The sequence below is a fragment of the Parasteatoda tepidariorum genome, chromosome 4 (assembly GCF_982258835.1).
Source record: "Parasteatoda tepidariorum strain Cologne lab strain chromosome 4, Ptep-v5.0, whole genome shotgun sequence".
In the NCBI taxonomy this organism is placed as follows: domain Eukaryota; kingdom Metazoa; phylum Arthropoda; class Arachnida; order Araneae; family Theridiidae; genus Parasteatoda; species Parasteatoda tepidariorum.
Window position 1 is genome coordinate 58,310,471 of NC_141758.1, and position 16,786 is coordinate 58,327,256.

General features: G+C 27.5%; 1 protein-coding gene across 2 annotated transcripts in view; it reads right to left on the reverse strand.

Annotated features, from left to right (window-relative positions):
- The window catches only part of chas (chascon), a 77,929-nt gene that overhangs the window by 36,329 nt on the left and 24,814 nt on the right, over positions 1 to 16,786 (reverse strand). For both annotated transcript variants that reach the window (XM_071182331.1, XM_016047971.3), the window contains exons 2-4: positions 10,151 to 10,311; positions 5,841 to 5,871; positions 2,508 to 2,554 (exon numbers count right to left, since the gene is read on the reverse strand). In XM_071182331.1, coding sequence (XP_071038432.1) covers positions 2,508 to 2,554; positions 5,841 to 5,871; positions 10,151 to 10,255 — 183 coding nt within the window. In that variant the 5' untranslated portion in view covers positions 10,256 to 10,311. The remainder of the gene's footprint in view (positions 1 to 2,507; positions 2,555 to 5,840; positions 5,872 to 10,150; positions 10,312 to 16,786) is intronic.

The following is a 16,786-nucleotide window of genomic DNA, read 5'->3' on the forward strand; positions in this document are numbered from 1 at the left end:
CTTTTTAACAAGATTTATTTAATCTAATTTCAGCATAAATCTTATGAATTAATGAGTTAATGCATTAAATTAATCTTTTATAAACTTTTAATCGGAATCGTTGCTGTAGCTTCAAGCCCTGCAATCTTTTATGAAACCTTGATGAGTGTAAAGTTTATAAATTTAACTAATCCTAAAGAAAAGAAAAAAGTGCTTTAGTTTGTACATGGCAAAGTGTATCCTATTTTTTGATCAATTAATCCTTTTATTTTCAAACTGTTCAACAAGTATCAAAACTATTCATATTCTTAACAAATTTCTTTTTTTCAAAATAAAAAGTAAAAAAATAGTACTTAATTCAACATAAAAGTTGAAATGAGTTGAAGATTTAATGCATTCAATTAATTCTTTTTTAAACATGAATTGTTGCTGTAGTTTCAAACTATGAAATCGTAGTAAAAGTACCACAATTTGGCCTCTGTCCAAATTCCTTGTAACTCAGGTTAGGCGACCTTGTCTATGTGACTCTGAATATTACCAAAGGTAGTCAGCCTGATGGCTCGAAAGAAAGTGGTTCAGAGCAGGTAGTAAAAAAAAACTTGAATACAAAATTGAAACAAAAATAATAAACCAAGGCCAAAAGCTGTGTCTCAAGTTATTCAAAATAACGCCCTTACAGTAAAGCATTTAGAAAACAGATTTTTTGCAGGAGGATCTTTCAGTTGTGCGTTGCCATTTTTTTAAACGTAATTATTTTATTGGTTTGAGAAAGAGTTTTTTTTTCCTGTCTCCGCTTTACAATGTGCTTATCAACTGATCTTAAATCGTTTGCTCATTCTTTTTTGAGCCGTTTAGTTTGTTTGTATAAGAATTTTACCTTTTATGGTAGTAATATAAAAACATTATAATGCATTGTTGTAATTGGCACATAGATGGCATTAATTGTTCTTGACCTATGTAACAAAGATATTTTTAGTGGGATCTTCTATATTTTCTTTTAATTTGTTCAAGTAATTTTATTAGTTTGAACATTTTTCCTACCTACGCATTAAAATGACTAATTTGTTTACTAGCTATTAACAGGGTCATCAAGCATTCCGATACTATAATTTTACTTTTAATTGACCAAAAAATTGAAGAAATAAACATTCTGAAAGCATTTTAACCCCATAAGATATTAAAAAAATATTAATAAATTAGCACATTATTATGTAAAGTATTAAGCAATCATGTGTCGTATTAAATAACTTTTAAAGCATTTATAGATATTTCATTTATTAATTATATAACCCACACCAACTTCATAAAACTTTCTTCTTCAATATCGTAAAATAAATAAGACTGGACTATTAACTAAAAACATAGCAAAAAGACCAATAGCAATAAGGAGATCAAATTAAGTCTATGACAATTTCGATTTGAATCAATTCTTGCTCAGGTAATCTAAATCTATTTCTTTAGTAATCTCTATATTTTTACGAAATACATTTATAAACCCGAAGAGTATACCAGTCGAAACTAGCGGGACAGTTTGAATAATTCTTCTTTCTATATTTTCTAGTAGAGCCCTTTAAATGTTAGACGTCTCCTGATGAACATTAAATCTGCAAGATAGCGAACGATTCTGTAAATCATTTGGTCGATTCCATAGAATATTTTTGCGGACATATTTCTGAACGATGTATTTATACATGTCTCATTTATTACTTACGCGACCCATACCAATTTGATAAAATTTCTGTGTATTTTATTTTAAAATTAATAAGGCTGATCCTTTATTAAGATGGTAGTAATTAGGCCAAATGCGATCAATTTATGGCTGTGATGACTTTGATTTATATCCGTTTTTCCTCAAATAACCAAAGCATATTTGTTTGGTAATTTATGTATTTAAAAAAATGGGTTAAAATCTGGTGAGCACGCCAGTCAAAGCTAACAAACGAGTTTCAATAATTGTTTTTTGTTAAATCTCGTGGAGCTGCATGAAGTCAAACGTCGACTGACATGCATTAAATTCGCAGAGTATTGACTGATCCTTTCAGATCTAGACCTTGGTTGATTTCCTAAAAGTTTTTAATGAAAACTTTATGACTTATATGCATGAAGTATTATCATAATTATGTTTTCTTCAGTTTATGAGTAATTCAGAAAAAAATCATTTTAAAATTACACTTATAGCAGAATTTTGAACTCCCTTAAACAGTAAAGTAATTTTTCTAGGTTTAAATTGTATCACATAATGTACACAATTAAAATGAATTTTTACATTTAGCTTTTAATTGCTTTATTTTTTAGCACAGTAAATAAACTTAAATCCTAACATGTTCAAACTTATTTATGTTCAAGTAATTGGAGAGTATGAAAGCTTTTATGTAGCTAAATTCTCGGTATTTAATGAAAAATATATTATGAAACTATGTTTTAAGTTAAAAAAACATTCTATAATTAGAGGGAGTGATAATAATATCCATGCATCAACAGTATAGCAATTTTATAAAATACAATGGAGAGAAGTAAATATTAATTACCTGTTTTGTTTTGTGGTTTACAACTCTTTTACTCGTCGTCCATTCCTCTGTAACAGAAAAAACACAAATAAAAACGAAGTGCATTACATATTTTACTGGTATATCTTATGATAATGCTAACAACATTAATCTTTTTAATTTTCAAATCACACAATTCTCGAAAATGAATTATTAAAAATCCTGAAGTAATGATAGTAAAGAGTGAGACAAATAATATAGTTATAAAACAAATGATTCTAGAAATAATATTTTTTGCTGTTTTCTACTTTCTGCTCTGTTAAAAACTCTGGATCAAATTACACTATAAAAGTACCGGAATTTTGTGTGGATCATCCGTAAAATCCATTTTCACCGCAAAATATAAAACCGTAATTTTTACAGTGATATTTATATAATTAGAGTGATTCTGAGATTTTGAGATTTGAAAAATTACACTCTCAAAATTATGAATTTTAAAAAAAATGTATTGCATAAAAAATGTTCTTAAGAAACTGATTTATGAATTATTAACTGATTATGAAATAAGATTATTTAATTAAAGTGATTTAATGAGTTTGCGATAATTATTACCGTGAAAATTATGGTATATCAGATTTTTTGTTCCGGAAAAAATGAATTTTGAGGTAAAAAGTGGTACTTTTTGACGGAATTTTATCCTTAATTTTTTACAGTGTAGTGCAATTTTTTTTAGCAAGACGTGTAAAAACTTTCACCTGGTAACCTTTGTATCGGGTTTTTTTACCTCTGCTTAAAATGGTGAATGTTCTTCGTTAAAGAACAATTATTTTATTCTGGTGCTAAATATCATTTTAGAACAAGTTTTTATTCACCTTATTATTTGAAAAATAAATGTTTAAATATCTTTGTATAAATATTTGCAATCATTCCGTCTTATAAATATTAAACTATTCATATAAATATATAATTATTCACATGAATATTAAACTATTCATAAGAAACACAACCTAATATATTTGATTTAAAAATCTAGTAGGTTTTTTAACAAGACGTTTGTAAACTTGCTTCCAAAACCCACACGTCTATTGACCTCTGCTTGAAATTGTAAATGTTCATTACAGAACAACACTGATATACCCTTTAAAATTTGTATGGACGTTTTTTACTCATAACGTCAAATTTACGACGTCATATTTTTCACTGTTTAGCAGTCGCCTCAGCTGTAAAGAGCTTGTTTGTAAAATAACGAGCATAGCCTCTACTATAAAATAAGTTACTTCTCGTTTGTAATAACTCGTCTACAACAAGTGAAAGTCAACAAAGAACAAGTGCTTAGTATTTTGTGACCAGATCTCTTTTCAAAAGACTAACATTTATCAAACCTTTAACACGTGAGTCGTAATTTTATTTGATATTCTCTGCCTGATACACCATAGCAGTTAATTAATTCCAATGTTTTATGATACCAGAAAAAGTTTTGTTTTGTAATAGAGAAAAATGTCATAAAGTTAGAATTTTCGTGTTACCTTCAAGTAGTGTGATAAAGAATAAAATTTTATTATGTTTTTTTCTCTTCTATTTTAACTTTGTATAATGTTGGAAATTTTGAAAAGCGTTCTGCAAAATAGTTCAAGTTTTAAACTATTATTATGAAATTAATTTTTCTTAAAATCAATTACATTATTATATGGATTAACTTGAATGAAAATATGGTTCAATTTAACGTGTTGCTAAGCTTGAAGACACTTTGCACAATATTATGGTTGGACATTTGATAATCCAGATTTTCTAAGAATATATCATGGTTAGGTAATTATCTATGTTGACGTACACTCTCGGAAAAATAGGCTATGAACCACAGTACCTTAATCTATAATACATTGTAATTTTACTAATACCTTAATTCCAAAAAAGTTATGATAAAGTAATATTATAAAATAGATAAAATATGATAGAATTATAAAATTTACCGTGTTTCTGTCTCTATGAGAACGCCAGAAAGCTCGGTAATTTTAACCGAACTGTTTTGATAATGATTTTAGAAAAATTATTAATGAAATATGATTTTATAAGACGTGATAAAATTTGATAAGTGAGATAAAGTTGATTTTATCATGATACATTAGAAAATGGCATAATAGTCATTTATTCGGTTATATTTACATTTCATATTTATTTTTTACTTAATGCATGGTATCGATAGAACTATAAGAACTATAATTTTGATAAACAGAATATTCAGGAAACCATTACCATACGAATGATAAAATTACCAAGGAATGGTTTAAATACCATATACTTAGGTTATATTCACCAGAATTATGTTTTATTACGAGAAACGCCATTATCATACGATAACTTTACCAGAATTTTTTTTCTCCGTGTATAGTTCAACGCGGAACGAATTTTTCTGAGAGTATATCATGGTGAGGTATTATGTATGCTGAGTATATTCTCAGAAAAATTGGCTGTGAACCATAATATAGGCACTTTAAACCATAATACAGAGCAAATTTATTACAACCTTACAAAGTTGTGAAACCATGTTTCCGTTTGAATTTAATTATAACATTGTTTAATAAAAATTTTAATATTCCTCAACTTAGCACCATCTTGAGGGTGCAGCAAGTTTAAACGATATTATGGTTCATTAGACACCAATATTTTTTAAATGAGTGGAATTTAAGTATTTATAGTTTCTTTCAAAAATGAATTGAAATTAGGTTTCAAATTTTGCACCATAATTCATAATTTTTTGCGTTAAAATAATTTCTCACCTCCCGTTCAAACAAGTTAAAAATATCTTTTTGTAGTCAAAAATAATGTTTTAAAAATAATAAACACCATTTCTTATGAAAACGATTTTACAAATGGCGGCTTTCAGTTATTATTTTCTAATTATTTTCTACTTTTATTCTTTAAAAAAATAAAGATATCTAATAACAAGAAACTTTTTAGATTTGTGAAAAATAGGGGTTTTAGCAAATTAAAAAAAGAATATAACACATAGCTTTATTAATCTTAATCGCAAAAAAAAACTGATAATCAATTTCTTTAACCAAAACCATGAAAATATACACCAATATATGCCCAAAGAATTTGTCACTCTGATTCGAATTTTAGTTTTTCAGTTAACTTTCAGTTGTAATTAAGATATATTAATTCTAAATAATATATTTATGAATATTTTAAACAAAAATAAAATGCAATATAATGAAGTTATCGCTTATCAATTATTAAAGGACAATATAAGCTTTTTCTACTAATTAAAACAAAATTAGTTAATATGTGCAGTAATATATATCATTGACAGTAATTAAAATATTTATTAGTTAATAAAGTTCAATTTCAAAAGTAAATATAAACAGTACTCACCATGCTTTTTAGTAAATAAGACATCTGGATCCTGAAAATATTAATAAATTGTAATAATGCAATATAGAATATGGAAAATAGTAAAATAGTTGTAATTCAGTTAGCTAAATAGTTGAAAATAATGTAAACCAATATATATATATATCGACTCTTGCTTATTGTCATCCAGCCTCTCTCTCTCTCTCTTTCTCATCTATCTGTCTATCTATATCTATCTATCTGTCTGTCTATCTGTACATCTCTATCAATCTATTTCTTTCATCCTGCGCAACGTTAGTCTTGGGCTTTTTTTCCGTCGTTGCAATTAGTAGTACGCTTCAAATTTAATAACAAATTTTCTCAGTATAGTTTAGATCTCATAAAGTAGTTAGCTCGTTAATGATATTCATTAAGATGAAAATAAATTATTATTTTTTTAAGATTAGCACAGTTATAAAAATTAGTATTTGGTTTTCTAATGTGAAATGCACAACTTGTTTCAGAAGCATAAAGGAATAATAAAACTATCAAATGTTCTAAAAGATGTCGCTCACTTTACATGCTTTCGTTTTTAATTGTTTAAAGAATATCAATTTAAAATCTGCCTAATAAACTTTTTCTTAGAGAAACTAAAAATGTCTACAATTGTTTCATTTAATTCTGGAAAAGCATTTAGCCATGTGACTAGACTAAAAAGTGGGAAGCTGTCTTATCTTCTCATAGAAATATGCAATGATGCAATGTAAAATAAAATATTATAAAGCTTTCGAGCTGCAAAGCAAAATTTTCCAGGCACGTAAAAATTTCCAAAATTCAGTTACAAGTAATATTACTTGAGACATTATAAACAAAATAACGGAATTTAAACATAATTAGTTACTTAATGTATTTGGGGAATTCAAATATTTTTTGTGAAATATAAAATGCTTATCTAACCGAGTTCGTATTTTTAAATTGAAAATTTCTGGAAACTTTCAGACTATTAATGAGAGCGAAGACAATTGATCACTTCGCACTTACTGTGGATTTAAAAAATTATTTTAATGCATGCGTGTTCTTTATTATTTCTTTAATAGGAAACATTTTGTTGATCCTTGTTAATTTACAATTATAACATATTAAATCAAAAGGAACATGCCTTCATTTTTTTCATAATTCATAACTATTAAATATTATCGTATTAACTATTAAATATTGAATTAAACTAAATATGTCTTTGTTTTGTTTAATAACTCATAACTGCGAATTGAAGCAAAATAAGTATGCATTCGTTTTATATTTATAATTCATAATTATGTCTTCGTTTTTTTAAGACTCATACACATTATATCAAAATAAGAATTTCTTTGTTCTATTTTATAATTCGTAACTAAATCATTTTAAATGAAAACAAATGCGCCTTTACTTAGTTGCAGAATTCATAACTGTGTCTAATGTGACTCATCTTAACTATCATTTTTATTGCCTCTATCGAAACGTTTTTTTTTGTACGGTTTTCAAAAGTTCAACAAAAAAAAATTCATTTATTTTAAATTTTTGGTATGAACGAATAGTTAGAAATATACACGACAAAAAAAATCAATTGTATAATTCTGGTGGGATTATTTTCCGTTGAATTCAAGCCATAAAATTTTTTTAACAGCTATGTACCAAAAAGATAAACTTTCAATTCAATACATTTTGAAAATATCAAAAAACAACACGTATTATATTTATTTTCTGATTATTAAAAATTCCTTATGTTATTAACATCACCACTGACTTTATTTTCTTAATTTAAGATACTTCTCTAAATTATAATAGTTTTATATTTTGAGAGTTTTTCATAATCCTAAATGTTTAAAACTGCAACAAAAAAATTCCTATCACTTTTAGATAATTATAAAGATAAACAGTTTACATCTTTTCAATTACTTTTTTAATGTAAATTCTTGAAATACAACAGATACTGAGTCATTGAATAATTTGTTGCAAACCTTATCAACCCAAAAGAGGCTTTAAAAAAGCGCATAACAACTATTTCATATCTTCCCTTTGGTGCCGTGCCTACATGAAATCGTGCATGCATAATAAGCTGTCTTAAGTAAATTGATAGGCGTGGTTTACACCGCCTAGCGCAGTGCTTTATTTCGTCCATGCATTAGTAGTTGTAAGTTATTTTTAAAAAAAGAACCACAACAAAACCTTCATCTTGAATGAAAATGCAAACATACACCATTCTTTTATTACGAAATAATCTTGTTTAAGGAAATACTGGACTAACGCCAAAAATTCCTCAATTCGCTTAAATTGTTTTATTCTTTCTCTTTTTGGAAGGTAAAAAAAATCTGTGAGGATAGAATTTCGTGACTAACCAATGACTGCACAAATAAATTAAATAGGAGACCTTTACGAAAAACTGAAAATAGATTTTTAAAACTGGACAATCTTTCAGCATTGTGTACACCGCAGGCAAAATGAAATAAAGACCTTTTTGTGAATTTCGCTGGCATTTTGAAAAGAGAAGGCCAATCTGAATGTTGTCTCAGGTCTTCAAGATTTTCTAATATGAATGATACTTTAGAAACTAATCATAATTAAAGTGTAATCCTTCAATGTGAGAGAACTACTCCTTCATACTAAATTTGTGTCCACTTCTAGCAATAAACCTTTAATTAGGCTGTTTGAAACAAGCCTTAAATGCTCTGGGCTTATCACAAACTACTTGAAATAAATTAGGATAAGAAAAATTCTTGCTAGTCTAGGACAGTGTTTCCCAAAGTATGGTACGCGTACCCCCAGGGGTGCGGGAACAGTTTAGTGGGGGTACGCGTTCTTATACGAAATATCTTGCAACAAACGAAAATTTCAAACAAATTTATTTAAAATCAAAGCTAGTCATGAAAATTTACGATTATGTATTTTTCTATTGTCTATTTTTTGCACAGTTAACAGTTAATAATTAGTGGTGTCAACAGCCAGTTGTGATTTTTAACTTTTGTGCTATATTTTTATAGTAAAAAATACATTCATTTTTTTATTTGTGGTACACAGCGTTGCGAAAAATTTCGGAAGGATACACAAAAGTCTTAAGTTTGGGAAACACTGGTTTAGGATGAAAATAAAGTAACAAAAAATTTAAACCAAAATATTAAAAAATTGTCAACAACGTAAAAAAATAATACTTGTCGGCCTATAATGCATGAAAACAATATTTATAACAGATTATTTAACAATAACAATTTATTAATGCAATCTAAAATGTGAAATGAAAGATATTTAAAACCTACAAATAATTACTTAGATATAGGTATTTCCAAACATAATAACACAATACATATAATAAATACATAATGTCTTACAAACGTAAAAGGTTCATTTAACAATTAATTATTTTTGATACACAATATTCGTCTTGTTTTCTTTTTTGAGAAACAAAATTCGCTAGAACCAATTCAAAGATAATTAAACTGTTAAACTTGTATGTAATTTCACGATAAATCTATTTTTTTAATATTTTTTGCCCGAGACAAAAGATTAATGAATCTGTTTACAATAATCCTTAAAATTTGTTTTTAATGAACTCAAATGAATTAATTTAAATAAATGAATTAACAGTGATGATAAATTAATCTTTGATCTTGATGCTTTTAAATGAATTAATTTAAATAAAAGTAGATTTCATATACATAAATCTCTGCCTCTTTTTTTCATTACAGGAAATTAATAAGAATTTTGTCACAAAGAAAATGAATTTTTTCAATGCAGTTATTCCGAAATATGTTTGTGATATTTTTTTCGTAGCTTTATTTAAATATTTGAGAGATTTTATTGCGTTTTTAGCTTTAAAAAAACAACATGTTTTTTAATGCTATGAAACCAAACCTACAATCATATTTCTTTAAAAATTTCAACACATTTTTCTAAACAAAGGCTATACTAATCTTTTAGATCCAATTAACATGAAATGCAATCCTGGAAATTAATTACAATGTACGAATTGTGAATTTGCTATTAGAATTATCCCTCACAAAAACCCAGAATAGCTTATGTACAAATAAATGGGTAACTTAAACAAACTAACATCCAAAATTTTTCCAAGGCTAAAATTATCAAAAGTTATTTATGAAAATAATGCTTTATGGAAACAAAAATAATAGTTCTTTATCAAATACGAATCACTATAATTATGCAACAGTGCATGGTTAGAATGAGGTCATTTCAAATAAATTATATCCATTATATAATTATGCAAAGCAAGTTTTAATTTGAGTTGATTTCTTTGTTTGAAGACCTTACCGGCCTTCATATTCGGACAATAAAGATAGTAAACAATGAGGAATAGAACTCACCACTAAATCTGTGGAACTCACAGGAACCACACTCTTTGTGACAGTTCGTGTAACAGTCGGTTGATTGCTATTAGAAGCACTGCTGTATCGATCGTTGGAAGGCATCTCTTCTTATTTATACTGAATTTTGGAGACTACATCAGAACTACATTATTTTGAATCTGAAATAAGAAGAAATTCAGATTTATTCTTATAATTAATCGTAATCTAATGCAATTTGTAAACAGGAAAAAAATCTGGTGTTTATTAAAATTACTCCAATATATGGTAATCATGTTTTTGATACAAAACCCATAATTCTGGTAAATGACACCAAAATATTAGGTATTAAGGCCATTCAAGTGGTAATTTTTCAATTTATATAGAAACGGTTAACCGAAATTAATGTTTTCAAATTAAAGTTCTTATAACCATACATTTAGTAACAAATACAGTAAAACCTGTTTTTGTGCGATTGGTTTTGTGCGATTTTTTTTGTGCGATTTTTTGTGCAATTTATTTTTATACGGTATACGAATCTTAGCGGAGTTAGCACCAGTTTAATGTTTTTTATCAATGTACATATACACGTTGTGGACGAACTCTGATTACGTGGTCTCCTTGACCAGTTGACCGTCGTCACAAAAACTGATCACTGATTTTATGGTAGCAAAAACAAATCAATTCAAATCCTATCTTCAAGCGACGAAACCGATTTTCAACCAATTCATCACAAGAAGATGCGCGTTTTGGATTACGACGAGTAGCAGCAAACTATTTAATGTATAATTTGAAAACTTCTCCCTGTATATGTACAATGAAGAATTAAATATTTTTACAATTTCTTTAGGTCTAATTTAATTATTTAATTTAATTGAAAGCATTTTCTCATCTATTTCATAAATCACTGATGTATCTTCTAAGTCCGACTTTTTTATGCGGTCCTTATCCACCGCATAAAAAAATTTTAGGTAGTATATCGTACAAAGTTGTTTATTATATGTAAGTTTTTATAAAATTTTCGAATAATTTTTTGTACGATTTCTTTTAAGCGGTTCCTATCCACCGCACAAAAACAGGTTTTACTGTACAAAACTGAAAAGTAAATTTAACCGAATAAATTGTTTTTATTCAATACTCTAAGCTATCATGACAAAATTACCAAATTTTACCACGTTTGCCAAAGTTTTATCCCATATTATAAAACCATATTTAATAATTAATTTTACCAAAATAATTATCAAAGAGCTTCAGTAAAAACAACAGAGATTTTTGGTATTCTTTTAGAGCCAGAAACCTATACATGCTTTTTCTCTCAGTTAGTAGAAGCATGAAATGTAATATATGAATACAGAAAAGGCTATAATTCAAATACCGTGATTTTATTTTCTCTAAATTAAAACAATCACGCAAACTTATTGTAAAAATTGTGTGTCTTGCAATAATAATAATCATAGTATACAATGTAATTGGTGATATTGCATAGTGTAATTTTAAAATGTAACTATTTAAAATTAATGTAATAAAATAAAATTTAAAATAAATGACATAATAAAATGTAATATCTAAAAGTAAATCTAAAAGTATGTAATCGAATATATTTTGCAAAAAACTTCAATGGAAGGAATTATATAAGGAGTTTAGAAATTAACTATGAGCATTTTTATCGTTATTAATTAATTAAGATTTATTAATAATTAAAAAATGTTAAAATATTAAGTAATGAAAAGTAATATTTAAATCATGTAATAATTAAATGTATTACGAACTATGCATTATATTGTAGGAAAATATATAAATGTAATCGTTTTTACCTAAATTTTAAAGCATTTTAGAATATTTAAATGATATATTATATTATAGAAAAATCGATAAATATAATCATTTTGTTATTTTTTTTATGATGCCTACATTTAAAGATATTTTAACTTATCAAAATTTATGAAATTTTGTCGAATATAAATTTTTGTTTAATTTCTTTCAGTAGGATTCCTTTTCATGATCTTTACAAATACGATTTTTATAATATTTAGACAGCCATTGACTGTAAAATAAGTGTCAAATACATGATAATTATCAAATACAGCCTAAATTTATAGCAAGAGTCAAAATTGTTGATAGTTTTAGCCATAAATAAAATTTTTAAAGCGTTTTGAAACTTAAATGATTTTAAACGTTAATTTCTCCATGGTCAGAGATAAATTAAGTAATTCAAAAATAACTATTAAAAACTTCCTATTTAATGTTAACTGTGAAATTCAAGATCATATTACAAAATATGAAGAAGCAGCAAAAAAAAACACAAAATTCACCCAAAACAAAAAATTATTACTTAAGTTTAAAAAATAATTTTCGTGTTAAGTAACGAAATTTTTTCATTATAATTCTTATTAAAAACACAGTTTTTGTAATCCAAATTAAAAAATTAGTGTTAACTAAGTTATTTTTATAGAACTTTCTAGTTTAAGTTATTAAAAGGTATCAAAACGCATTCACTATACCGCCATATCATTGCTATAAAACACCATCATGTCGTGATAGCAAAACAATATCCACATAGTGAACTTTATAATCAATTTACTGCGATATGAAAGAACTTTATTTTTAGATCATTGTTTTTGCATTTCTAAAGAAATAAAAAAAAACATAACTTTCCGATTCGGTGACTTCGACAAACATATTTACTTGACGAGAACAATTCTTATTGAGAAGTTCGAAAATAAAACTAAATTAATTCTATGTGGCAAACGACTTTCTTTGCAATTGAAGTAGAAGTATTTTTGGTTTCATGGAACTTGTAACATTTTGTTGATATATTGATGTCTTTTGTCTAGAATAATTGAATTCTTATTGATGAGTTCTGATTGAAACGTGACTAGAATAATGAAACTGAAAGTTCTTGCCACTTTCCTGCAGACGAAAATGAACTAAATTGAAAATTCGATCAAGAGATAAAGTAGTATTTCTTGTTTTATAATTATCGGTTGCTTTTTTTTTTTTTTTTTTTTGAAGATCGGAGTGCGTTTGATTTGTAAGAAGGGAAAGTCGTTAATTGTGTCATGCGGCCAAATATAGTTACAGTGATGAAATTTGTTCAATGGAATGTAACATTCTTGTTGAGTTTTCCTGTGTTATTTTACCAATTTTATTTTAAGTAACAAGTTTAGTCATAAGGATTGAATCGATATGAGAATTACTTTACACCTATGTAAAGTTTTCCATATAATTTCAAATCAATCCTATTATTGACATGATCATTTCAAATTAAATTTTTAACTCTAGAGTTATCTTTTATTGGTAAAAGCATTAAATAAATTTTTAATTAGCAAAAGGAAAATATTTATAGAAAATGTTCGAAATTACGTCAAAAGTTACATCACTAAATTAAAACTACTAGCAATTATTTATACGCCCAAGGAGGGCCTCGTGTATCTGTATATAAGTATGCATTTGTATATAAGTTACAAAATTGAAAGATAATTTTTCAATTTCAAAAACCATTTGAACTCATGAAACGTTAGAAAAATCCTTTTATTAAATAATATTCATTTATTTTAAGCTTAGTAATAATCTGTTTATCAATTACAATCAACTTAAATTAATTTAATTTTTGAAAAGTGAACAAAAATACATCTTTTAATTGTAAACATAAATGGTATTTGAATTGTATTATTTAACAATCATTCCACAACAAATCGGTATAAAAATGCAAACAAAATGAATGATTTACATCAGTGAAAAGTTTCTTATATTACTACAAATCGCTTTTTTATTGGCATATCATTCCAAATTAAACTTCAAATTCTAGATTTATCTTTTATCCATAAAAACTTCAAGTTTTTAACTAAAAAAAATATTTACGGAAATATATAGGATTTATGTAAGCGATTAAATCATAAAATTTAAGCTATTAGCAATAATTTATACGCCAAAAAAAACATCTCATGCATCTACACATTTGTAAATAAATTACGAATTTGAAAGCAAATCTTTCAATTTCAAGAAGCATTTAAATTCATCGAGAATGAGAAAGTAACCCTTTACTTAATAAGATGGGTTGATTTTATGCTTTGCATTATTAACTTAATTCAACTTAAATTAATAAACTTTTCGAAAAATAATTAAAAATGCTTCGTTTACTTGAAAACGTACACGGTACCCGCATATTTAATTGCATTCTTTGATAATCATTCAATATCGATTCGGTATAATGATGTGACTAAAAATTTGTTTATTATTGTATGAAAAATTGTATGGAATATAACTAAAACAAATTCCTCCTTCGACTTTTATTTGAAAGAGTATTTTTCAAAATCCTAAAATTAAAAATATGCAATATTCAACCTTTTATAAGGGCGAATTTTATAATACGTTTTCGACAATACATAGATAGAAATCTCTACAATAAAAATGAAATACAATACACAATTAACAAAAATCGAAAAAAGAAAATAATTTGTGATCTCAAATTATCTCTCCCGCCTCCAAATCTCATCACAACTGTTGCCACATACACGTGACTAATATACCTTTCTTTCCGCAGACGACATTTCCGGCCTATTGTATGCAACATTTGTAACGCAAGGTCACGCTTGTCTAAAAAATTAAAACGGACACGCTATTTTCAGTTTAATGTTTTTCTCATAACGGTGGCCTAATGAATGCTTGCGTGCATGCAATGTAAACAAAATACTTGCTGGTAGCTGATAAAAGCACACGAAGGTCAACCATTTACTATGAGGCAGTTTCATTTATTCAATTTTATTTAACAGATACGGCGCAACATTTTATTATGAAATTATTCGACAATTATCACGTCATTTCTAAGCTGGCAAAATTCTCAGCTAAAGGGTTGAAGGAGTAGACTACGGATGGCTTCATAACCTGGCCATTATCTTCACCAGAAACTAAAATACTCTTGCACGCTTTTTATATCTACCTCATAAACAGATTCACACCACGATTGTGCTATAGCAACGAGTTACCACTACTTGTACGGAAATAAAACTTAGTCTGGTGGGAAACCTATATTTAATTTAATGGACGACTTGTGGTGATTATATTGGTAGCTGAGTCTAAAATCCACTAGATCGCATACCAGTAGCATAGTTGCCACTATAATGTAACGAGTTGCAATTATATCCTTTAATTAAGTTAAGACTACTTAAATAAAGATTACGCATAGACAAATGAATGACACATGCAATGCATAATGCAAAGCTCGACTGTTAATTTCCAAGACTAATTTCATCACTCAGGAAAAAAAAAATTTTCTAATCATTTCAGCGAGAACTGTTTGTAGAAGTCACCATAAAAATTTGTAGCCTATCGCCAACAATACCGACATCTGCCAGTTACTCACTGAGTCCCTTCTTATTCAGCATTGGTCAGATTAGTGCTGCTTGTCATAAGTTTGGCGTCAATCAGCCAAATATAATGCCAAGTGTTCAGTGGCTGTTCTTACTTTCTCTATCAGTTTTCGTTGAACAGAATATAATTCGATACCCAATTGTTAAGTTTCGATTTAACCTCCATCTGCCGCACTTTACACGTCGGCTGTAAAAGTTTCTGATGCAACTTTTGAAGTCTTCGTTTGGAATACTCTTCAATTCTTATGGCGGTGTTTTCTTGTTGTCTTCGACATTCGCTAACATTATTCCTTTTTCAATCGTTTCTGTTTCGGAGGTTGTAAAAATGAAGCATTCACCATATTTTTGGGGAAAATATCGTGCAGACTTTTTTCCTTTTTCCAAAACTTAGCTAAGAAACTAAAGGAGCTAAGTTAGCTAATGGAACAATATTTAAGGATCTCAAAGACATTAAGAAATCCTTACCGTCAGAACGGAAGACTATATTATTCCTAAAAAGGACTTGATTAGTTATTTAAAAAATTTTCACAACCGATGTACAGAAATACATAACATCAAGAAAGTAAACCATTCCAAAAACAGTCCGTTCTGGGTCAGGGGGGTCATAGAGGTTAAGGCTCTGCAATTTCGAGACCAATGGCATGATTGTGGTTAGCACTGCGCACAGGCAGTCTTCACTTCCCTGACAATCTGGTGCCCATTGATATGAAGCTGGGTGGGCATCAAGCCGCCACTAGGGATTGAATTCTAGTTCTTCATACTGGCAGTTCAGTGTCTTAACCACTGAGCCCTCACTGCTTGTACTTAGCATTCGGTGAATGAAATTTTGAAACATAATAAATGAGTATGAAATTTAAATATTTTTAAGAGTAGTCAAATCAGGCCTGGGATTTGAAAATGACTGTGGCTATTACAGCTGCAATAGAAGGAATTTAACAAAGTCTCCAATACGCATTAATATTATCAAAAATATAATGCAACAAGTTGCAGTTAAATTTTTAGGTATAAAAATAAAGCTTAGCATAGACGAAAAATACATTTTAGGCTTAGCACAATTGATGGTTGATTGTGTATGGAAACAAAAATCAATAATTTGTCACCCTTTTGTTTTCATTGAAAGCATCTAGATCTTGAACCTAAATTCCTCACAATCGTAGTTGTAATTTAACAATTTACATTAACATGTGTTACTATTGTATTTAAACAAATAAAGCATACCTACGAGAAGATTAAAATTTCTCTGATGCACTTTTTATGCAGATTATAAACCAATAACATTACAGTGGCT